General features: G+C 39.8%; 1 protein-coding gene across 3 annotated transcripts; it reads right to left on the reverse strand.

Moving 5' to 3' along the window:
• Positions 1 to 789: 789 nt before the first annotated feature.
• On the reverse strand, positions 790 to 25590 carry ALKBH1 (alkB homolog 1, histone H2A dioxygenase). 3 transcript variants are annotated; one of them, XM_081049812.1, is made up of 7 exons: positions 25394 to 25590; positions 23044 to 23152; positions 19554 to 19716; positions 10478 to 10568; positions 7803 to 7996; positions 5901 to 6144; positions 790 to 927 (listed from the first exon to the last, which is right to left on the reverse strand). In XM_081049812.1, the coding sequence occupies exons 1-7, from the start codon at positions 25574 to 25576 to the stop codon at positions 907 to 909; spliced, it is 1005 nt and encodes a 334-aa protein (XP_080905938.1). In that variant the 5' UTR covers positions 25577 to 25590; the 3' UTR covers positions 790 to 906. The 3 variants fall into 3 exon arrangements, with proteins under 3 accessions (XP_080905938.1, XP_080905937.1, XP_080905936.1); XM_081049811.1 differs by lacking the exon at positions 790 to 927 and having other exon boundaries at positions 2491 to 6144; positions 19554 to 19683; XM_081049810.1 differs by lacking the exon at positions 790 to 927 and having other exon boundaries at positions 2491 to 6144.
• Positions 25591 to 25602: the final 12 nt, after the last annotated feature.

Raw genomic sequence — 25602 nt, forward strand, 5'->3', positions numbered from 1 at the left:
TTTTTAAAAAAAATGATGTAAAAAGATTTTCAATGTAAAAAGAAAAAATCAGAAATACAAAAAAAAGCATAAATAAAATAAACAACTATAGTCCCACCATCATTCACATTTGGTATATCTATCCTTCCAGTTAAAAAAATATATGTAAACATTCTATACACATTTAGGCTACCTATGCGTGGTATCATAATTGGATTTGCTCCTTCAATAGTGTGTATTTTCTCAGATTTCTTCCTGTTCTTCCATTACCATGACTTTTAATAGCCACAGTTTTCCACTGCATGGTCATGTTATAACCCACTAGGATATAAGTAGCACAAAGGTAGGTACTTTGTGCAAAGAACAGTACTTCTTACAAAGAACAATGCTCAAAAACCATTATTGAACGAATATATGAATTTAATCAAACAACTACTTGTTGCTGGATATTGAGCTTATTTTAAACTTTAAATATTATAAGCACGCTTACACAAAAACCTTGTGGACAGCTCTAATTACTTTTTTAGACTCAGCTCCTAGACTAAATTCCTAGAAGTCAAATGGTACACATTTTAAAACATTGATAATGAGGATAACCATATAATTTATCATCAAACCAGATCACTTCTGAGAGGAAAAGGGGACATAATTCAGGACTGCCCTGGTCAAACTGGCATGTAGAATTACACATTAATGTACGAAACTTTAGAGGTTATAGCAATTTACATTGCTGCTAGCGGAGTATTAGAGCGCCAATTTCCCCAGGCCTAACATTTGTAACTCCACTCATGATACTACATACATCCTAGATCATAATGAATATACTCTGGCATTTTTAGTGTAAAATAATAAAGAAGAAAAAAGAAAATCTTACCCATAGTCCCTTCTCCTCGTTTCAGGTTCCTTTCTAAGGGTCTAGTTTCCTTTCTAGGTGTTGGCAAATGTTTTCTGTAAAAGGCCAGATTGTATCTTTTAGGCTTTGTAGGCTACCTGGTCTCTGTTCTAATGACTCAACTCGCCATTCTAGAATGAAAGCAGCCACAGATAATCTGTAAATAAATTAGTGTGGCTGTGTTCCAATAAAACTTTATTTATGGGCACAAATTTGAATTTCATATAATTTTCATGTGTTATGAATTATTACTCTTCTTTTGATTTTTTTCCTCCCCAGCCGTTTAGAAATGTATATTCTTAATCTGTGGGCAGTACAAAAACAGGAGGCAGGTCATGGTTTGATGACCCTTCAGAAAAAGACTAGTAGACAGCTAAAACCTCAGGGGATCATGCTCATGTAAATGTAGAAAAATCACCAATGTTCCCTTTTTCCTGAACTGCGTAATTTTCTGCTTACTGTCAAAGTAGAGTTGCATTATATACATCTTCAACTATATGCGCCTCACAAAAATAAATATAAATAAAAATGAGAGAATTTAATTGTGCAAACAATTCTGCTCATCCCCCCACTCAATGAGCATAGCCACTGAGGGAGCCTGGGCTGAGAGAGGAATCTGCTGGTCTCTTGGCTGGCCTCAGTTTTTCCACATGCTTCTGACAGCATACATACCTCATTTCATGGAGTATGAGTTTACAATTCAAATACGATTTTTTGTACATTGCCCCTAAACATAAACCAACGCCTTTATATGATATTCAACAGGATAAAGAGCAATCTGCTTTAATGATGAAGGATAAGCTGACTGTTGGATTTATTAAATAGGATATTGGTTTCCAGTTGCTCACAGATAATGTGTATTATGGAAAATTTACGGGATTTTTTTAATTACACAAAAGGGATGAGTCTATTTTTATTCCTTAAAAGAAAAACAACCTACCAAGGATTAAGGCATGACCTCAATATTCAATGCTCATTAGAACAAAAAGGCAGGAAAGAGGGGAAATAAAATTCAGCAAATCATGTCATAAGCAGCAAGTATCAAAGTGACTTCCAGCCAGTCATCCACACAAGTAAGCTAGGATGTTTCTAAAGTCCTAATAGTAGTAGATTATTGGCACATCATGTTTCTAGAAAGCAGTACTAAATTCCCATTATCATTTGAAATATCAATATGCCTCTAGGAAGGTGGTAGTAAATATTATCTTCATTTTTATGAATGAGGAAACTGAGGTCCAGAGAAATGTAAAGTAACTTAGCTCAAGGTATAGGGAGTTGAGTTGGTGGGGGTACAAAGATGAAAACTTGGTGTTTCATGCATTTTCAAGTTGTCTACAATAAAAAAAAAAAAGATATGCTAAATCCACAGCTAACATCATACTCAATGGAAAAAAGCTAAAAGCATTCCCTATAAGATCAGGAACAAGACAAGGTTGACCACTTTCACCACTGTTATTCAACATAGTTCTGGAAGTTCTAGCCACAGCAATCAGACAAGAAAAAAAAATAAAAGGCATCCAAATTGGAAAGGAGGAAGTAAAAATTGTCATTATTTGCAGATGACACAATACTACTTGTATATAGACAGAACCCCAAAGATTCCACCAAAAAACTATGAGAACTGATAAATGAATTTAGTAAAGTAGCAAGATACAAAATAAATATTCAGAAATCAATTGCATTTATATATATACCAATAACAAACTATCAGAAGAAGAAATTAAGAAAACAATCGCATTTACAAATGTTTCAAAAACAATAAAATACTTAGGAATAAATTTAACCAAGGAAGTAAAAGACCTGCTCTCAAAAAATTGTAAGACATTGAAGAGAGAAATTAAAGAATATACAAATAAATGGATACATATACCATGCTCACAGATAGGAAGAATTAATATAGTTAAAATCTCTATATTACCTAAGGAAATACAGAGATTCAACGCAATCCCTATTAAAGTACCAATGATGATTTCCACAGAACTAGAACATATACTACTAAAATTTATATGGAACCATAAAAGATCCCAAAAAGCCTGGCAATCTTGAGAAATAAAAACAAAGTGGGAGATATTATGCTACAGGACATCAAATCAAACTACAAAGCCACAGTAATCAAAACAGCATGGTATTGGCATAAAAACAGACACATAGATCAATGGAACAGAATAGAGAGCCCCAAAATAAATCCATGCCTATATGGTCAATTAATCTATGACAATGGAAGCAAGAATTTACACTGGGGTAAAGACAGTCTATTTAATAAATGGTGCTGGGGAAATTGGACAGACACATGCAAAAAAAAATGAAGCTGGACCACCTTCTTTTCTTGTATTCTTTGAAAACAAGAATAAATTCAAAATGGATTAAAGACCTAAATGTAAAATCCGAAACAATAAAACTCCTAGAAGAAAATATAGGAAGTCAATTTGCAGACATTACCCTTAGTAATAGTTTTATCAGTATATCCCCTTGGGCAAGGGAAGCAACAGTAGAAATAAACATATGGGATTACATCAAACTAAAAAGTTTTTCACCGCAAAGGAAACCATCAATAAAACAAAAAAGGCATCCTACTGAATGCGAGAAGATATTTGCCATGGATACATTTAATAAGGGGCTAATATCCAAAATTTATTTAAAAACTCATACAACTCAACACCAAAAAAAACAAACAACCTCATTAAAAAATGGGCAGGGGACATGAAGAGACATTTCTCTAAGGAGGACATACAGATGGCCAATACATATGAAAAAATGCTCAACGTCACTAAATGTAACTAAACATTAGAGAAATGCAAATAAAAACCACAATGAGATACCACCTCACTCCAGTCAAAATGGCTATCATCAATAAATCAACAAACAACAGGCGAGGATGTGGAGAAAAGGGAACCCTTGTGCACTTGGTGGGATTGTAGATTGGTGCAGCCACTATGGAAAACAGCATGGTGGTACCTCAAAAAATTGAAAATGGAACTACCTTATGACCCAGCAATTCCACTTCTGGGTATCTATCCAGAGAAATCCAAAACACTAATTCAAAAAAATACATGCACCCCTATGTTTACTGCAGCACTATACAAAATAGCCAAGACATGGAAACAACCAAAATGCCCATCGACAGATGATTGGATAAAACAGCTGTGGTACATTTATACAATGGAGTATTACGCAGCCAGAAGAAAGAATGAAATCTTACCATTTGCAACAACATGGATGGACCTAGAGAACATTATACTAAGTGAAATAAGTCAGACTGAGAAAGAGAAATATGGTTGATCTCATTCATATGTAGAATCTAGAGAACAGAGTAAGTGAGAAAACAAAACAGAAATAGACTCACAGATATAGGGAAAATAACTGATGGTTGTTAGATGGGAGGGGTTGGGGATAGAGGAGAAGGTAAAGGGATTAGAAAGTACAAATTAGTAGTCACAATGTAACCAACAGGGTATGAAATACAGTATGGGGAATATAATCAATAATGTTGTAAAGATTATGTGAGGGTGCCAGATGGAAACTGGACTTATTGGGGAGACCATTTCATAGACTGCGTAGATGCCTGACCACTGCTCTACACACTTGAAGCTGAAGATGAAGAATACTGAATGTCAACTATAATTAAACGTATGTATATAGTCATGGGATGTGGAGTACAGCATAGGGAATAGAGTCAATGGAACTGTAATAGTTATATATGATGTCAGAGGGGTAGTAGATTGGGGGGTGTTATCACTTTGTGAGGGGTGTAAATATCTAACTATTACATTGTTTTGTACACCTGAAACTGAAAAAAGAAAAGAATACTGGGGGCAGAGCAAGATGGTGTAGTGTAGAAGCAGCCAGAGGGGTTCAATAGCAAGAACAGTATAGCAAGTAGAAATAGGAAAAAAACTAATCCCAGATACACTAACCCTCAAAGACAGATACAGATCTTTAATTTAAAATCGAGTTAAGTTTATTCATGGAGAAAACAGGTACAGAACATCCTTGGTTCGTTTCCTTTCTGACAATAAAAATTACGTTAAAAAGCCAACAGTAAGAGTTTAGGGACCTAAAAGACATCTGGAGAAACTACTATTACCTTTCCTTGGGTTTATATACCAAAAGGATATACACACATGACTTGTATTCATCTTTTGTTATCGGTATATATTGAGCATTACAATTTTAATACAGTTTTTTCCTTAGTTAAAATGTGTATACATTTTTTTGGCACCCTCTGTATATTCACCTTTTAGGCAAGAGAGAGCTGTGATTAATTTCTAGGGGATAAGATTCCCAGTTTCATTGTCCATATGTATATAGAATTCTGTGAAGGCCAGAAAAAAATGAGAGAGAAGATCAAAAGATTTGATGTTGATTGGAAGAATTAAGAATGTGTCCTAACAATTGGTTCAGGGAACCACAATCTTATCACAAAACCACTAGATGGGGTGGTGGGAGGGGTATTTTCTTTCTCTGGAACACAGTCTGAGGTATTTAAAGACTCCACAGTCATGGAAACTCACTTCTGCCTCCCTCAGAGGTACTAGCAGAGCTGAGAAGGCTACTGTGGAATGCCATCCCTCCTTGGACTTCTCTCCTCCGTCAGTGTCTAAGAGAACTGGACCATGCCAAGCACTTCTCTGATCCAGGCCTGCTTAGGCACCAATGAAGGTGAGAAGTGAGTTTATTCTTTATCAGTTTACTCTTCGGAATGGGTTCCAAGGCAACAGTGTGATCAACGATGCGTTTTTTCTCTGTTTTTGGCCTGTCTTGGTGCTAAAGTCTATGGCAACACGAAATAGTATGTCCGCTTCCTGTAACACCTGCTCGAGCAAAAGAATGGGCTCCCTCAGTCTCAGCTGTCAGGGTTTAACCGAGCTCGTTTTACTGGGCTACTCTTGTCATCCAGATGACAGAAACCTTCTGCAGTGAGGTCTCTTTTATTCTCCTCCCTGGGTTCCAAAGGGAAGTCCTGGTCTGTAGCCAGTACTTGTCGGACAGTCATATTAACACGAGCAGTTTCCAAGTAGCTGGCACACACCTTCCAGTCCTCCACAGAACAGGGCTCCACCACCGCGTCTCTGGGGAGGACATCTGGGAGAGGCGTCTCTAGGCAGCAAGGCAGGCTCTTCCCCTCGGGACTTGGAAGGACCTTTGGGACTGCATGGTTCAACAGGCGGCTGGACCCGGACATGACCATGATGTCGCCGCTGTGCATAAACATGGCTGTTGGGGCTTCATCTCTTTCGAGGCCACCCAGGAGAAAGATGGCAGACTGTCCAAAGCTACAAAAAAAAAAAAAAATAAGTAAAACAATACGCAACAGTAAGTTTCTGCTACTAACCATGGTAACTGCATTATTTTCAAACTACGAACTGCATTATTTTTTTAATTCTAGCTCAACACTTGTTGCTCCAAATCCTCCTTTATAAACTGTGTTAAGATCCTTGGTCTGCTACTTAAACTTATCATAACCCACAGGATTGCGGCAAAATAAAATGTGAAGCAGTTAAATAAGCAAAATAAAAATTCGGTTTTAACATTACCTATATAAGTTTTATTGATGCATCTCTAAGTCTTCCAATAAAATTACAGCAGTCCCCTTTTATCCGTGGTTTGCTTTCTGCAGTTTTAGTTACCCGTCCAAAAATATTAAAAATTCCAGAAATAAACCACCCCCGAATTTTAGCTAGCAGGCTGTTCTGAGCAGTGTGATGAGATCTTCCACTGTCCTGCTCCATCCAGCCAGGACACGAATTACCCCTTTGCCTAGTAAATCCACGCTGGACGCGTTACCTGCCCATTAGTCACTTAGTGGCCACCTCGGTTATCAGATTCACTGTCATAGTATCACCGTGCTGGTGTTCAAGACACACTCATTTTACTTAATAATGGCCCCAAAGTGCAAGAGTAGTGACACTGGTAATTCAGATATGCCAAAGAGAAGCCATGAAGTACATCCTTTAAGTAAAATGGTACAAGTTCCTTAATTCCTACTTAATAAGGAAAGAAAAAAATCATATACTGATGTTGCTAATGAGTCTTCTATCTGTGAACTTGTGAAGAAAAAGACATTTGTGCTAGTCTTATGTAAGTTACAGCCACAGTGTGTGGTAAGTGCTTAGTTAAGATGGGAAAGGCATTAAATTTGTGGGTGGAGGATATGAACGGAAAACGTGTTCTGACTGATGGCAGAGCTTGCTCCAGAAAGCACTGAGCCTATAGGCAGACTTCAGCAAGGGGTCCCCTGAAACCAGTGACCACATTCACATAAATTTTATTACAGCATGTTGTTAAAATTGGTCTATTTTATTACTAGTTGTTGTTATCTCTTGCTATGCCTAATGTATAAATTAAACTTTATTATAGGTATGAATGTAGAGGGAAAAAACAGTGTACACAGGGTTTGGTATTATGTGTGGTTTCAGGTATCCGCTGGGGGTCTTGGAATATATCCCCATGGGAAAGGAGGAGACCCTGTATTTAAGTCCTTTACTGTGTTTATCATTCCTCTTCACTTTACAGATAAGGCGATTAATAAAAGTTTCTGTTCAGGCACTTCCTTTGGCAGATACAGGTAGAATACTTTGCACAAATTTAAACTTCTGCTTAGGGAGACAAGGAGAGTAAACTATTTAGGCTTTTGTGCTTTGTTCTTCTCTATTCCATTTGCTGTATGGCCTTCCACTTGTCTACTCCACAGAAAATACTGCTCATTACAAAGGCAGATTCCATGCATCTTAAACAGAAATATTAACTATAATTTGGTCATTACTCTTAAAGGATTAGGCTAATTTTACTTATGATACATTGTTAAGATGCCTGGAAGTGAAAGATGATAGAATCCAGCCATTTTTTAAAGTATAATGTTTTGTTTTAGTTTAAAATGCTTTAGAAAATGGAGTAAGGTGATAAAAAGTAATCCCAAATCCCCAGAACTTACCTGAACGACAGCAGGGGTTTGGAGTGATCTAGTTCAGATCTGTCTACATGAATTCCCAGTGTGGAGTCTAATCGGTAGTAATTCAGGATACCTGCTTCGGCTCGGAAACCCTGAAATCCACAGGCAGCGGCTATTTGCTCTGAGAGGAAAGCCAGGTCAGAAGGGAAAGGTGTATAATGATCTGCTGAGTATTTCTTTAATAAAAGCAGGAAAAATAAGAAAAATAAACAATGATCTCAGGAAAACAGGAAAGTGTGGTATAAGATTAATTACCACTTAAAAATCAACAATGTACATGTAGTATTAACAAAGCATGATTTATCCATCCATTTTATGAGGCATCCAGTAATCTAATAATGAGCCATTCAAAATACTGAGCACCTATTATATGGCAGGCACTGCGCTATGCGGTGATAAATGAGACAAATTCCCCCTGCAGGGAGTCTACACATGAAGCGATTACTATGCCAATCTCTAATACACTTTAATCCCAAACAGGATACTTCTCTTAAGGTAAAAAGGCAACTCAAAACTGTCACTGCCAAGAGATGCCTAAGGAAACATAATGACTACATATCATGTGGCATCCTGGAACAGAAAAAGGACAGTTAAAGAAAATCTGACTGAGGTATGGACTTCACTATTATAACAATGCGTTATTATTGGTTCACTAATGGAGACAAAGGTACCATACTAACGTAAGATGTTAACAGGGAGAACTCGGGGTGGGGTATAAGGGAACTCTCTGTACTACATTTCAACTTCTCTGTAAATGTAAAACTACCCTAAAATACAAAGTTTATTTTTAAAAAAATAGGGCAACGCGAATACTATTGCCAGGTTGGTTTTGGACCCCTCAGCCTGCAGCATGGTTTAGTGCCAATTTCACTGGTCAAGCTGATGGAATGACAAGCTCAAAACATCTGGATGAATACTGACGTATACCATGGTCAAGGCAGGACCTTAACATGGAAGTAATGTTCAGCATTTCCCTGAACAAGCTCTACTTTTAGCAGCTAAGAATCACAAATATCTTTTTTCCCTTAAAAAAAAGAATCAAAGGCCAGAACACTCACCCTCTCTACAAAATGTATACACTGCACAAGACTGGCAAGGCAGCAATCTCCTATGCAGACGAGTTGCTGTGAGAGCCTGTAGCAGCCTGACATTCTTCCTTCTTGGTACTCCCCTCTCACGTCTCCCTTTGCTCAAGCAACCTCAAATCTGATTAGAAAACCCACTTTTGTCTCACATCTCCACTAGTGTCCTGATATAGTCTAGCTGGAGGAATAGAGTCACAGCTCTGGAGACAACGTATTTACTTTGGCTAGAAGCGAGCTTTTACATCAGGTTAAGGAAGACTATTCTGAAAAGTCTTTGATGGATGGCCAAGCCTTTTTGGTTGGAATCTGTTTTATTTTTTTCTTCTCCTTTTCCTCAATTGCAAATGAGAGTTCCTATTTCATTTCTCAAAACTAAGGGTGCCATCAGAGAACTTTAAGTTTTTTTTCCTCTACCATTTTAAGTTTCAGTCTTTCAGAAGATCAAACCACCCAGAGCTGCTATTTTAGTACCACACTGCCTCTGCTGTAATGAAATAATTACCTTTTTGGGCTATCATCCCTATCCAAGCTGTCTGTGCACTACTCTTCTTTCTAGTTCTCTTTCACTTTTCTCTCATTACTCATTCAGCGTTTTTGATCATTTTCACTCCACATTTTTCTTAGTAAATGAGGCTAACTATGAGGTCATTGGAAAATAACAATGTCAACAATAAAAACAATATAAAAAATAATAAGCTAACATTTATTGTGTTAATGCATTTAACTGCTCAGAACAGGTAGGCACTGTTGTAATCACTACATAGACATTACTCAATTAATTTTCACAACTGACTTCTAAGGTAGGCAGTCTCCTTATTGAAGGCAGAATTCAAATCCAGGCTGTCTAACCCAAAGAAAATCTCATGGTCATTTCCCCAAAAACAGATGTGTAGTTCACCATTAAACCAGTATCACTGAAAATAAGAATTCTACCATGAATACTTTGAGTAACACATCACTATTTTGAGCAGTTAATATATTTGTTAACAAACTTGGCTGACTGAAACTATAGAGGTTTTATTCATTTAATTATTTTTTTTGAACTATAGAGCTTTTAGAAAGTAACTTGAAAACATGGAACTTTGTGAACTGTAGGACATTCTTTCTCATCTCTCCCCTGCTCAGACCTTACACTATATAGCAGGCAAAGTATCTAGATCATGACAGTTCTTTTGTGAGTTAATGAGAACACTAGAAGTATATGGAGCTTCTTTTACTTCAGGCAGGTATTATGCAGAAAATAAATGCTCAACAAACACTAAACAATAATGGAAATGAAGATTATACTGCTCTTGAATGCAGTGAAGAAAAAATCTGTTATCCCTGAAACCTACTTAGAGAAACACTAATGACTTCCGATGAAATAACATAACCTATGAAGAAGAAATTTTCTCTTGATAAATTATCCATGCCTCTCGAGATACTGTATCAAGAGGATTTTAAGAGGTAACAAATAAAAGAGATCCTCCCACAAATGGATAATCTGATATTGTAAGCTTAGCCAGGAAGAAATCCCACTATGTGGTCACAAGCATAAAAATGGAGCATGGAATTAGCAAGAAAATTTGATACCTTACTGTCCCAGTTATAATGATAGCCAAGGGTCACCCACCGTAGTTTCTCTAGTAAGCTTCGGGGTCTCCGTTTATTCACTTCTTTATACCTGCAAAGATTAGAGACAAATGAGGATTTATTCATCTCAAATGGCAGCAACAGCCCTTTCTATGGGCCCTGCAGCCTAAGTTTGCTCTTCTATGATATAAGCTGCTAGCCAAGATCTCGATAGGAGAAATTAAAACAGATAAACGACTTAACCAAGAATAAAGTAATACTAAAAACACATTAGCATTTCTAGTTTCTCGCCCTTGGTTCTAAATCCTCTGCTCAATGGGACCCATTTTAAATGGCTAGTCTCCAGCATCTCGATAATGATAAAACAAGAACAACAACAGATATGTCTTTACCTGTCTATGTTAAATGGGACCAAGAGCACAATGGGCAACTGAAAGTTTGGCTAACAGAGCATGTTCAATTTAATTTGCTAAAAGGGAGGTATGATTAATCACAGTTATCACCATGTTTATAATGACGGTGGCTTCCTGGAATTGCAGGTTGCGGAAAGTTTGGCAACATATTGTATATATCAATAACTGGGTAGATATGACTTCTCTAACCCTGTATACACAGCTTAGATAATTGAGGCTTAGCTAACAATTAAGGACTTGTAATCGTAACATGGTTTCTGACATCCCACAGAAACCAGAAGGTTTCTGTAAAATTGCCTTTCTACAATTATTATCTTGTCTATCAAATCTATGGGATTAACTACTCTTTTTCTAAAGAGAAAGTTTGGGGCCGGCCAGTGGCTCAGGCGGTTGGAGCTCTGTGCTCCTAACTCCAAAGCTGCTGGTTCAATTCCCACATGGGCCAGTGGGCTCTCAACCACAAGGATGCCAGTTTGATTCCTCAACTCCCGCAAGAGATGGTGGGCTCTGCCCCCTGCAGCACGGCACCTTGAGCTGAGCTGCCGTTGAGCTCCCGAATGGCTCAGGTGGTTGGAGCACAGGCTCTCAACCATAAGGTTGCCAGTTCGACTCCTTGACTCCCACAAGGGATGGTGGGCTGCACCCCCTGCAACTAACAACAGCAACTGGACCTGGAGCTGAGCTGCGCCCTCCATAACTAAGATTGAAAGGACAACAACCTGACTGGAAAAAAGTCCTGGAAGTACATACTGTTCCCGAATAAAGTCCTGTTCTCCTTCCCCAATAAAATATTTAAAAAAAAAAAAAAAGAGAAAGTTTGTTTGTTTGATTTACCTCTAAATATCTAAAAATACAAGAATGCTAGGCCTAATAATTTGATTTAGTTTAACCACTGCTGTTTAAAAAGGAAAAGAATAGATTACTTTAAGGAGTTTGTATTCTGACAGGAGATAACAGGTAAGCATAAAAGAAATGAGGGGAAAATTCAAGGCAGTATAAAATCCAGCACTAAACAGAACAGCACAAGGCTTTGAGGGCCAGTAGACCTAAGAAAACGGAGAGCTCAAAGTCAGCGGTCTAATCAGTTAAGGCTTCGTGGCAGAGTTGGGAGTTGAACACGACATTGAAGAACAGCTGGATTTAAACAGGGATGATGCAGTGGGCAATAAGGCCACAACGTGAGCAGAAGCAAAGGATTTATTAGAGGCTCACGCTGTAACTGGCACTCATCTTGATGTCTGTCAGAGAGTTTACAGAATAGATGCTGTCTGTCCTCACAGAGTTTACATTCTAAGAAACACACTGTGACACAGACATACCTCAAGACCAGTAGCTAAAAGGAATAGAACACATTTATTTAGGACAGCCGTGCAGAAGAGGTATAGCAGATCTGACTGCTGTCCTTTGAAATGCCTGCCTACAAGGCTGGCCCTTAGCAGCATCTGGAACTTGGATTTTGCAGGTTCACACCATTCCCAGAACTATAGCTCACTGTGCCTAAACTGTCTGTACAAATAATATGGTTTATGTTGAGTACCTGCTGTCCTTCTGGGAGTCTGAAATTTGACGTGTTAGGCAGAGACGGCCTATGTAAAAACCTGGCACTGCGCTTCCCTGGTAGACATTTCACACATCGTAACTCGCTGCTGGGGGAATTAAGCACATTTTGTGTGACTTCACTGGGGGAGCACCCTGGAAGCTTGAGCCTGGTTTTCTCTGGACTTTGTTATATGCTCCCTTTCCCTTTGCTAATTTTGCTTTGTATTCTTTGTATTCTGCAATAAATCTTTTCCATGAGTACAAATACATGCTGAGTCCTGTGAGTCCTCCTGGGGAATCATTAAACTTGGGTGTGGTCTTGGGGGACCGCTGGCACAACAGGAGATAGACAACGATTAATAATTTTAATTTAGGGGAAGATATATAGGCTTGGCCAGTGGCTGCAACTAGCTGAACAGTTATTCAGTATAACTGCCATTCACTAAATGTGTAAAAACTAAAAAAAAATGCAATGTAGTTATTAATACAACCTGAGTTCTACTTATGTTTCTTCAGCTATAGATACAAATAAAAGATCTCCCCGATGTTCCCCTTGGGAGAACATACTCTATTTTAGTAGCCTTGAGACAGAAAAATAAGTATGACCTCTGATTTCTGGACTCGTGAATTTTGTGGTTAACAGTAATAAGAACGTACTTGAAATCTTTAATTATCCAAAAGAATGTTTTCAAGCCAGTATGACCCTAAGTATTGGTGCTCACTGCAAACAGAGCCACGCTTTTCTGCCTGCCCCTGCTGCTCCTCCAGGCACTAGCAGATGATGGACAGGTGGGCTCACCTTCTCCCCTGGTCTATGCGCCACACAGCAGTCTGCTCACCTTCTGTCACAGGTAAGTGCTCTATGGAGGTGCTGGCATTTCTCTCAGCAATCATGTTCTATAGCACTGTTTTCAACCAAACCTGAACGGGGTGGAAATGAACTGTGCTCGGCTTGCCCACTCTCTCTGCAGCAGGTAGGTCGCGTGTCCTAATTAAGCATTGGTATGTTCTTTCTTGCCTCAAGGGACTTTAATGAATCATTGTGAAAGCAAAAGTAATCAAGATAGAAAAAGTCTAAAGGTTGTTTACAATAAAAAAAAACACCACCTTCAAAATCCTATTGCCAATGTTTGTTTTTTCAATCATTTTTAAAGACTTGGGAATTGCATCTTTCATAACTCGGAAGTGTCCCCCAGTGACCATAGTTTTCTGTCCTCCCTTTCCTGGTCGCTCATTTCCATTAAACCGAAAGTTCGATCCCCTATCCCTAGAACTCCATTTCTTCAGTATTTGAGTGCTTCCACCTTTGTTTTCTTTCTCACCCTGAATCCCCCAGCCAATTACTGGAAATGGACATCACATTCAACCTTAACTGCTAACATCCTTTTGCTAGCTTGCACATAGTCTTACCTAATCTTCTCCTTTCTGTTCTAAACCTTCACCATTCATCTCAAGTCCTCAGTCCTGCTCTTATTCCCTTCTGGGACAATGAGAATAGATGCCTGATCAAATGATCCAGTGAATGATTTCAACTCTACTCCTCTGTACACCTCTAAACTTATCAAAATCTTTACCCTGTCCTTCCCTCCTGGTTTCCCACTTCTTTCCACTAAGGCCAATTGTGGGGAAAATAGTTGGTCAGGTTCCCTCCTGAGCGGCCAGCTGCTGACCCTGACCTGCCCGCTGGGTCGATCAGGTGGGATGCCGCGCAGGCGCACTCCACCCTAACATGTAAATACCCTTATGTAAGCACCTATGACTGTGAGCCACCTTTGTGTCTGAGGGATAGAAAAAGGTCCAGCCGCTTTTGGGGGAGGAGTGGGGGGCGGCTGCCGAGCTGGGCTGCTGCAAAGCAGGCTGCTGTTACGAGGATGCAAGGATGCGGCTGGCTACAGGTTTTAACCTGAGAATGTCCAGCTGCGTGCCACAGTGAGAAACCCCTGGCTGTGTCCCAGGAAGCCTGTAAATAAAGTATGTCTATTTTGCCTTTGGCTCCACGCATCTTTTTCCAGCTCCCCGAGTCGCAGCGACCTTACCCCTGGGACTCAACCCACTGGGACACCAATTCTCCACCTATGTTATCTCCCATTTCCCTGACATAGCCTCTGAGGCCTTTCTCCATCAATCATCTTTCATTTTCAATTCCTCCTCTGCACTTGTTTCTTCTTCTTGACCTTCAAAAAATATTTAACCCTTCCACATACTTCAGAACAAAAATCATCTTCCCAACTTGACCTCTGACTCAAGTCTCCTGTCTATTTCCTGCTTCGTCTGCCCTACATCTCTCTCCAGTTCCCTTCACAATCAAACCTTCCTAAAAGGTCTCAGTATTTGCTATCCTCACTGCTCTCGGACTTTTGCTAACACCTCTACCAAAACTCATTTCTTAGTTACAATTAAGTGGTAATTGTCAAATCCTAGGCCTAATGACATGGCTGACCCTTCTCTTATTCTGGAAACATCTTCCTGTCTTGGCTTTAATAGTACATTTTGCTTTGTTTTGTCACCCAAGGCTGATGCTTCCTAGGGCCAACGGCTTTCTTTTTCGTTTTCCAGACGACCGGATTCACTATACTAAATGCTATAATAGCACCCTAACAAAGTCCTAGAGTAGAAAGGGGCAAAGATTAATTCTGCTTCCACGTGGAGGATATATGTATAAAAAAAGCTTTCACATATACAAAAACGGATGCAAAGCATTTCATAAGCTAACGTATAGAATAGCTAACTTATTTTATTTAAATTTATTATTTCCCCTTCACTTATTCTTTCTTTCTTTTTTTTTCTTTTCCCAAGTCAAGTTGTTGTCCTTTCAACCTTCGTTGTGGAGGGTACCATTCAGCTTCAAGTTGTCCTTTCAGTCTTAGTTGTGGAGGGCGCAGCTCAGCTCCAGGTTCAGTTGCCGTTGCTAGTTGCAGGGGGCATAGCCCACCATCCCTTGCGGGAGTCGAGGAATTGAACTGGCAACCTTGTGGTTGAGAGCCTACTGACCCATGTGGGAATCGAACTGGCAGCCTTCAGAGTCAGGAGCATGGAGCTCCAACCACATGAGCCACCGGGCCGGCCCTTTCTTTCATTTTTGAATACATAATACATTCACAAAATTTGTAAGGTACAAAAAAGTATCCACTAATTAATTCCACAAATATTTAGTAACTATCACTAAAGAATAAAAACTGGACAAGGGGATAAGGAGTGAGGGGAAACAAGAGGACTACTGTTAATTGAAGGATAAGGGAATCATTCCTCATAAGATGATATGAGAAGCAAGCCACTGGTTATCTAAAGGAAGAGCTTTCCTGGTAGAAGGATCAGCTTGTACAAGAATCTGAGCATGCTTGCTATGCTTTAGGAATAGCATGGAGGCCGGTATGGCTGGAGAAAAATAAATGAAAGGAACGGCAGGAGATGAGATTGGAGAGGTGGCTGGGGGGCCCCCATAGCTAGGCTTCATAAAGGCCATGGTAAAGACTTCTGCTTTTATTCCAAGTGCGATGGGGTTGTATAACAAAGAATTTGACTGGCCTTTGTCCCGGGTTATTGGGAGAGAGCTTTTAAACCCTGGGTAGTCAGAAGTGTCTTTGTTATTCACTGTGGGCCTAGGATCACACCTGAGTTTAATGCTCAAATGACTCATGATGTGAGCTTGTCAAGCTAGAAAGATCAACCATGTGATTAGAGGATTGAGCTTTTGAGTCAAGTGATATTAGCAGGACCTCAGGAGACAGGTGGGAGGCTAGAAACTTAATTCAATTATGTGACTAATGATTCCGTCAATCATGCTCAATAAAAACTCTCAACACCAAGGCCTGGGAGAGCTTCCTGGGAGGACAACACATCTTGATTCCATGGGAAGAGGACATGGAAGCTTTGCATTCGGGACGCTCCTAGACATCACCCCACGTGTCTCTTCAGGGGTTGGTCCTGATTTATAACCTTTATAATAAAACTATAACCATAAGCATAAAGCTTTCTTGATTTGTGAATGGATCCAGTGAGTTACTGGACCTGAGGGAGTCATGGGAACTTTCCTAAATTTGTAACCAGTTGGTCAGAAGTGTGGGTACCTGGGGATCTCCCAAACTTGTGGCTGGAGTCTGAAATGCGGCTAGTTTGGTTGGGGTCCAGGCCCTTAGCTTGTGATGTCTGTGTTGACTCTGGATGGTTTGCATCGGAACAGAACTGCGATACTGAAGGTGAGAAACTATGAGAGGTGACATGGTTTCTACCCTCTACGTAGAAAACAGACTGAAGAGGCACAAGAACAGACACAGGGAGACTGGTTAGGAGGCAAATGCAGTAAATTATGGTGGCTTAGATTAAGGTGGTTGTGATGAAGATGCTGAAAAACAATTTTATTTACCATGACTGTAGACCCTACTATATTTGCTAGAGGGTTGGATTTAAAAATTTGTAATGGCTGCATAATGGCTGCATTCTACTGCTGGGTATGTCATGCCTGATTTACCCGATCTCCTGTTGACAGACACCTAGGTTTTTTCTCATTCTTTTTCCCTGATCCAATGTTGCAATAAAGATGCTTATACCTAACTATTACACTCTTTTGCAAGAATCTCTAGCTACACTATTCACTGACAATAAACTTTGAACAAAACATAGAACTGAGGTATTCTCCTTTTGTGAACAGACCTATTTTTTGCTTCTCAGTTCAAGTATTTCTTCTTCCACGACCACAGAAACCTAGAAAGTTAAAACTGAAAGGACCCTCAGAGTTCATCTCGGTCAGTGGATCTCCATGTGGATGTTACGGTAGATAGTTAGAACTTCCAGGGAAATCTTTTTGAACTACAGACCCGCTCCCTTTCTGAGATGCTCTGGGAATGTGGAGAAAGCTGGCATATACTACTGTCCAGATGGCATGTACTCTAACTGACCATGATTCAACCGCCTTGAATAGCCTATTCAGTCCAATCCCTTTGTTTCCCAGACAAGGAAACTGGACCACGTATCATGCAGTGACAGAAGGAGAGTTTGGGCCCTAAGCGATTTTCAGTGTTGCCAGCAATATCTGAGCATATCGATTTCTTCCAACCCTTGACAACAGAAAGGTACAACCATCAGATCTTTAATTTTTGATAATTTATTAGACAAAAAAAGTATCTCACCATTGTTTACTGGATTATTTATTAAAGAGATTAGTCTAACCTATTTTAGAAGATGATAACTGGGATTTCTGCCAAGTCATCAGAAGGGAAAAAACCAATTACTTGAAAACACAGGCTGGTTTAAAAACAAACTCTAAGTTCTCTTTGACTAATTTCACTAAAGCATGATCTTCCTTTATTTTGCTCAGTTCTAAAGGCACTACTAAAAGCTAAAGAATAGGATTTTCCTCACTGCTCCCACCTATACCACAACCTACAGACCAAGAAGACTTTAAGGGAAAACCAATTGATTTTGTTTTTCCTTTCCCCTTTCAGCTTAAGAAAATCTTCTATTTTCCCTGTTAGAACAAGCATGACAGTTTCTGTAAGCTGCACCATTAGAGTCTCTGAGTGCAATGAGAACACACAAGGCTGCTATAAAGGCTTTAAGAGGCTGTTTTATAGATTTCTCATATATTACCTCACTCACTCCTCACACTATCAAATAAGGAAAGGACTACTATGAGGCATAGACAGGTTACAGTTAAGAAACTTGCTCACGTTTACACAGCCATTTAAATGGCAGAGCCAGGATTTGAACCCAGGCAATGTGACTAAAATTAGTGCTCTACGTATCATTAAACCCTTTACAGTCTGGCCCTAACCTACCTTTCCTGCTTAATCTCTTGTCAAATCAATCCATGACTTCTAGGAAGCATTTCCATAATCCACTTCCGATCTAGTCTCCTGAATGACCATTCCCATAATATTGCATAAAGTCTATCCTTGTATCTGCCAAATTGTATTTAATTATATGGTTATATGTCTCTGTCCTTGACTAACCTACAATTCCTGGATGGCAGGAACTGTGTCTTACCGTGTTTCCCCGAAAACAAGACATAGCCGGACAATCAGCTCTAATGTGGTCTTTTGGAGCAAAAATTAATGTAAGATTCAGTCTCACATTATATTGGATAAGACCCAGTCTTATTTTACTATCAGACCAAGTCTTGTATTAATTTTTGCTCCAAAAGACGCATTAGAGCTGATTGTCCGGCTCGGTCTTCTTTTCGGGGAAACAGGGTATCTGTCTTTGAATCTCTGACACTCAAACACAGTATCTGACACATCGTATCAGGAACCCAATGGTTATATGTTGAATAATCACATGAATGCCCACACCCTGTGCTCCTATCTCACAGAACAATTCACTCTGTCTTAAATGTTACTTCTTTGTTCAGGCTGCTTTCTCTACGGAAAAGAGCCTTCTTGCTTTTTCTAACTGGCAAACTCCTAATCATTTTTAAAGACCTAGTTTAAATGACAGAGAAAAAAAGAGAATGGACTCAACTGAAAAATCATTTTTCTTCTTTGACACCTCCTTCCTGCCTAGAAGAATTGTTTCGTCCTCTGCCCCCCACAGCATTTTTCTTGCTGAGCTCTATTACGATTATTTCTGATGATACCGAGTTCCTGCCACAGACTATGCACTCCTGAGTGCAGGGCCAGTGTCCTACTTATCTTTGTAACTCCACTGCTTAGCTTCGTGCCTGGTACACAACTGGCCCACAAATACCTGTGGAATGAATGAATGTTCAAACAACATTGAGGTACAGACATTAGTTCTCATGAAGAACAACTGTCCTACCATAAAACAGGTAGTAGCATTGACTTCATCTAGGAGAGCAGAAGTAAAGAGCTTTCAGGGCTACTTTTTGCCACAAGTCTTCAAAGGAACTCACTTTAAGTAGGAAAAAGGACTGACGCTCAATGAAAATGTATCCTGATGATTAATGAGGATGAACTTGATATCTAAGCCATGATAAGCAAATCTTTAAAATGGATCTCAATTTAATATAACTGTCAAAGCATCCGTCCAAATGTTCTTGGGGGAAAGAATATAATTGTGCTGCATTTGTGTGGAAATGAGGGAAAAATAAACAGGTCAGGTACTTTCACTGCATTGCTATAGTGACCTGAACAGAATACTAACATTTTCTTGTGATTGACAAGACCTACCTCAGAAACTCTTTGCTCTGTTCCCATAGATCTCGGGTCTCTTCTTTAGTCATGTGTTTGTCCAGGTTACATACATTAGGTTTCTGGGAATATAACTTAAGGCACTGCTTCACCCAGTGCCACTGGTAACCTGGGAGGAAGGGATTTGGGATGAAAATAAATCCTATACAAAAGATGGGTGGGGAAAAAAAGGAGAGGAGGAAATTCTCCATCAGTTATTCAGGAAATTTATTTCTGTGGACATCCTTATACCTACTACTTTATTATTTACTCCCCATCTCCTTTTGCTCATGCTTCCAGTGGCTTCCACAATTATAAACAAGTGTTCTCATTCCTATCCTTCAATTTTAAAGGAAGAGAGTTCCTTTAAGTTAACCAAGAGTTAAGTTTTGATGAATATTAGACTCTACCACTATGCAAATATCTCTGGCTTTTTGACTTATTCTTAAGAAATATTCCACCACCATCAACTATGTTACCCCAAAGCAAACTTTAGAATTGAAAATGCCAAAAGTCACCCCTCAAATTCTCACCAGGTGTCATCTTTTAAAGAGGTGGTAGCTGCTTCCTACAATTATGTTTGTGATAACCTCAGTGTTCCCCTTTTGCCTTTTCTATTTCTATTTTCTGGCTAATGATTTTTAAAATTTTCTCAGTCAATATAATTGGTGTGAGTTCTGCCTCCCGCCTGGCGTAACAGGGAAGGAGGATGGTATGTACATCTGCTCAGTATGGCATGATGCCAATACCTACAACATGTGTGTTGAAACGATCCCGTGACCCCGAGTATTATCGAACCTCATTTTCCTCCTTGGTAAAACAGGAATAACAATACTTAACTGGAATCCTATGCACAGTAATGATTAATTCATCAAACATTCAACAAACATACACTATGTACTTTCTTAGGATTTAGAGATAATGAGATGAAAAACTTTGTCCTTAATGCAGTACCCGGAGAAAGGACAGTAGAGACAGTTATACAGATAACGTCTTTTAAAAGCCTGACTATGAAAGGAAACAAGGGCTGAAGAGCAGTGAAAGAAGAATAAAGAAGTAAGGAGAGAGTTTATGGTAGGGTTTAAAAATACCTAAGCATGCTTCCAGATTATGAGGAAAGAGCCAGGGGAGAGGAACTGGTTGAAATAGAAAAAGGAATAGAGCAAGGTCTTGAACGCTGGAAGAGGTGAAAGGAGGTGGGATCAAAAAGCGGAAGGGGCTGGCTTTAAATGGAAGGAACTCCTAAAATGGGAAGATAGAAATGAGAACATTTGCTTCTAAGTGTGGAGGCCACTTTTACATTTCATGTATCCATAAAATTCTCCAAATAACTTAGGACAGTGACAGGACTGTAAATATTTTGAAAGAAAAAAAAAAATGAAAACCTGTAACAACTTACCATCTTACCATTAATTCCATTAACTTCCCATTAATTCACAAAATAAAGATTAACACACCAAACATATTGGCTTAAAGGAAGAATACTTCTGAGCTAGTCCATGCTTGACACTGACAGGACGTTTAATCCCTTTTTAGGCAGTTCATTCCAGACAACTGTCGTCTTCCTTTGACTGAGTTAAATTTTGCCTCTTTTTAATTTTCATGCAGTAGCCTTAGGTTCTGACACACAGAGCCACCTGTTTTTAATTCTTCTTGATAAATACTTCTAACTTTACAGCTAACATTTATGGATTTTCAGTAAGTGCCAGGCACTCACCTAGTAAGTGCTCTACCTGTGTACTCACATTGAATTCTCAGAATAACCTTATGAAGTGGGTACTATTTTTATACACATTTTACGTCTGAGGAAACTGAGGCCAACAGAGATTAAGAAACGTGCCCAGGATCATATAATAGTAGAGGGCAGAGCCAGGACTCAGGTAGCCTGGTGTCAGAACCTGGGTCTTAACCACTAGTATGCACTGTTTCCCCTCCCTTTTTGAGTACAACTTTTCAGATGTTTGATACTCTCAGGTTCCCCCCCAAGTCTACTCTTCCCCAGTCTCAGTTTCTGGTCTTCAGACCCATCACACTCTTGCTGACTCTTATAAAACCAGGCTGTGCTGTGCTAAGGTTCCAGGATCCAAAAGTAAACACCGTCCTTCCAATCAGTCAGAGTAAAAGGAGACTGTCATCTCCCATGTTTTGGACGTTATACTTCTATTAAATGTTGCTTACTATGGTAAGGAAGACAGAATAAAGTCTCTAGAAACACAGTGAGGGATCAATTCAATGATGTGGTTAAATCCTAGAAAACCTCAAAAAGCAAGGACACCAATTTGGACAATAGAAAACCAAAGTGAGGTTGATAACTTAGTAGTATGAACAATCTGTGAAGAGAAAAAAGCACAACAACAGAGAAACATGGCCTTGAAGACAGGAGCTAGGCCTGAAAGGTAAAGGGCAGACTTCATGAACAAAAAGTGATTAAAAGACTGCTGCTGATGCATTCTCTTCATTTACCCAAACTCATGGAGAGCAATGCTTTTGCATATAAAAGTCATCATTCAACCGCTTCCTTTGCAACTTCAATCATAAGACTTAAGTCTTTAGTTCTTTAATACAAAACTGAAGTGCACGAGGCTTTTTATAGGAAGTATTAAAGCTGTCACACCTTCCCATGCTATTATAAACACTTCAGTGGTCATAATGTATTAAGAGCCGTAACACAGACCTGGCCCTTAAGCACAACAAAAATTAGTATTTCTATTTAGCAGTATCTCCTGCTTTTAATTCATATTTGAAATCACAAGTGCAGTGTTAACTTTATGTCCTCTAGAAAGAAACAGGATGACAAGTATAAGATTATTTGGCCAACTAAGGCATTTCCATATTTTCTAAATAACATCTTATGAAAATATTAAAGTATTTTAAATATTAAATGTTAAAATATTTTATATTAATATTAAATAATTACAATGGCCCCATGATCCTAAAAAAGGTTAGTAACATTACCCACTCTTGGTTTTCTTAATTTATCTGTAAAGTGAGCTACCCAGCATCACGAAAATTCAAAAATTGTAGAGTATTTAGTCTATTGGGACTTCGGATCTCATTAACTATAATTCCTTTTTCAAATGTTCCACCTTGATAGCAATAATTTTTAAGTTGCTATTACACCATTCGAGAATGTAGGAATTTTGTGCCTGGAGTGACCATTATGAATTATTCTATCACCTTAAACGGTTCTTCTGCCACAGTAGTTGTTCGGAGAGTTGTGGCAGGGAGCCCAGAGTCAATGTCCTGGTTTTGGACTCGTCTCTGGTGTGTCACTTTCTGCAATATAAGCAGGTACTACTGACTCCTGTTCTATCCTTTGGGAGTGCTCAATAAATCTAAATTTTAGCTGAAGCAGAAGTTGGGGGGTGTTGGGAGTGGAACACACATTTCTGTGTGTTTACTCTTCTTCTTTTCTATGTACTAGCTTACAGTTCCTCCTGTGAAATTAGAGGAATGACTGATTTCGTTCTCTAAGGTCAGCGGCACTCACCAGGATAGCCTTTGAGCCCATAGGCTCGCCACTTGCTGACGGGTTGAAGTCCTGCTCTGTGTGCGTCGTGGTCACTGACTGAAGACACACTTAGCTGAGATACAATCACCTGACAGAAAGGAAACAGAAGTCAGAGGGTTAAAGCTATTTTACAGGTCAATTCTGAGAACCTCAAACCTCTAAAGACATGCCTGGTATGGGGCAAAGTTAGGAGACATAAGTCTGGGGTCCTAAACTTAGTCCCAGAACTTACTTGCTGTAAGACCTAGACAAGTCACTTAACTTCTTAGAGCCTCAATTTCCTCATCTATATACGAACAAAAACTAGAGAGCTATATAAGATTAACATAAGTAGTAGTGAGAAGCAGGGTGATTCAGGCCTTCGAGACTACTTTTTCCTGATACCACACCTCTGTGATTTCTTTTAGGACACTGATCATGACAGGTGTTTGGTGTTCTGGAATATCCTGAGTCACAATGCTCTTTATTTTGGTTAGGGCTAATAATGCTTTGGAGGCACTTGTATATAGTTGGTGTTTAAACAGAGCTATGAGGAATACCGAGATGGGGGAGGGTGAGAGAATGGAAAGAGAGAGCTCTAACCACACAGAAAAAAATGTACCAATAAAACACTGGGAACTCTGTTTGCTAAAGTACAATATTTGCTCTATTTTAGACGAAATTTCAAACTGAAACTCAGAACTTTTTGCCTTTGTTAATTAATTAAGAATTAAGTTTTTCAGGAGCTCATGAGGTTTTCTTTGCATGTAAGAGCATCTTATGCATGGTTCATTAAATTGGTTAAGAGATCCAATATGCAGTCACTAAAGTAAGGACATTTAGGAAAAAAAACAGCTTTATTCTTCTATGAATAATAAACTTAGGGTCTGGCTTGCCTTTGAGCATCAAATGTTCTCTTCCAAAGAGACATGATCTCTTATCCTATTAACCTTGCCAAGTGTAAAGATTTCCACACAAAACACCAGTAAGTGGCTGGTGCATAACCAGTCTATATAATAAAATAGCTGTCTGCAAGTCTCTGAAAGTCCTGACCAAGCTAACTTATCCAGGTACCTAGCAGCTGATGACATGTTTTTATTTTAAACATTTTATGATTATTTCTTAAATAGACCATATTTAATATTGCACTGTCATTCAGCAACACCCTCAGATCTGAAGTTTGTGGACCTAATCTACCATATGCTAAATTGAACCAAACTCTGAGCTTTTAAAGCGTTTTTCTGTTGCCTCCTTTGCCAAACTGTTGCCATCACTTTCTCCACTGCTCTCACCAGGTGTCTTGTGACAGTAACTTTTTTCTTTGCTAATTTGCTACTTTCCATCTGTTTTGAGCTGGGGAACTAAATACTCAAGTTTTTATGTTTTCCATCGCATATTTATTGAGTGCTCCCTGTTCTACTTACTGTGCTAGATACAATGTCCCTTTCTCAGGTGGCTTCCATTTTTCAAAGTATGTAAGTATTATAGTAAAACATGGGCAAAAGAGGCTGAAGGAGGATCTGAGAGACTCTCCCACGAGTCAACTATATTATTCTTGGGGTGCAGATTTTCTGTATGTTATTTTGACGCCTCGAAGACCATTTCTGCAAAAAACGAAGTTTCTAAAAAGCTGAGTTCTAGGCAAATACGGTGTTATCACAGCACTCCAAGTTTATTGGGAGCTAGGTATTACTAGGCTGGAGAGAATGCCTCATCCAGCCACCTGGGGACAATACCGTGGACAAGCGAAGTGTCCAGTGTCCTCAGTGTTAGAGTGACTGTAGAGAAAACATGCTTTACACTACAGTTGTGATGTTTCCCTGCCCCACCTCACGTTACTTTCCTTAATTTTCGTGGGGAAAGGCAGAAATCACGCACGATGCTTGGATTCGTTTGCCCGCTACTTTCCGCTTGTAGAGACGATCTCCACCTTTCGGTGCCCTCTTTCCAGGAGGCCCAGGGAAGACAGGGACCAGCTTTACGGACAAAGGCTCAACCAACAGCATCGAGCCCTGCTGCTTCTGCGATCACCCAGGGAGTTGGTTTTTCAAGCTTCAGAGCTTGAAGCGTCTATGTTAGATTATTTGGATTTTTACATAAGTGGAAGCGGAAATGCAGACGGGCAGTTAATGGAAAGAATGAATTCCAGTTCTCAGACGTTTCTGACCGTGGGGGCAGCCACGAGTGGCCGCACGGAGAAACGGGCACCAGAGCTCCTCATCGCCCGAGTTCGTGGGCAGTTCACCTCGGCGCCCACGGAGGACGAGAAGAGGTGAGGCGGACAAGGAAAGCCCTCCAAAAAGCCAGGCGGATTTCGGGGGGTGGGGGGGCGCCGCTCCTCTCTCCGTACCTTGTGGGCAGCGGGCCCCGCGCCGCGAGCAGCGTGGGCCGCCGAGAAGTCGATGACCCCTCCCAGGTCTGGGGTCCCGGGGCGGCTCTGCCGGTAGAAGCGGAAAAGTTTCCGAAAGGCGTCCTCCCCCGGCTCTGTCGCCAGCGTAGCCACAGAGCCGATGGCGGCCGCCATCTTGCCCATGTCGCCGCCGGGCCTCCTCTGACCCG

This window comes from Rhinolophus hipposideros, assembly GCF_964194185.1.
Source record: "Rhinolophus hipposideros genome assembly, chromosome: 5".
In the NCBI taxonomy this organism is placed as follows: Eukaryota; Metazoa; Chordata; class Mammalia; order Chiroptera; family Rhinolophidae; genus Rhinolophus; species Rhinolophus hipposideros.

Excerpts from the sequence above, each read along its gene's own strand:
- ALKBH1 (XM_081049810.1), bottom strand. The coding sequence starts at position 25,576 with ATGGGCAAGATGGCGGCCGCCATCGGCTCTGTGGCTACGCTGGCGACA. Across the intron at positions 23,153-25,393 it reads CGGGGCCCGCTGCCCACAAG|GTGATTGTATCTCAGCTAAG; the intron begins GTACGGAGAGAG and ends CCTTTCTGTCAG. Across the intron at positions 6,145-7,802 it reads AAACCCCTGCTGTCGTTCAG|CTTTGGACAGTCTGCCATCT; the intron begins GTAAGTTCTGGG and ends TTTTTTTTGTAG.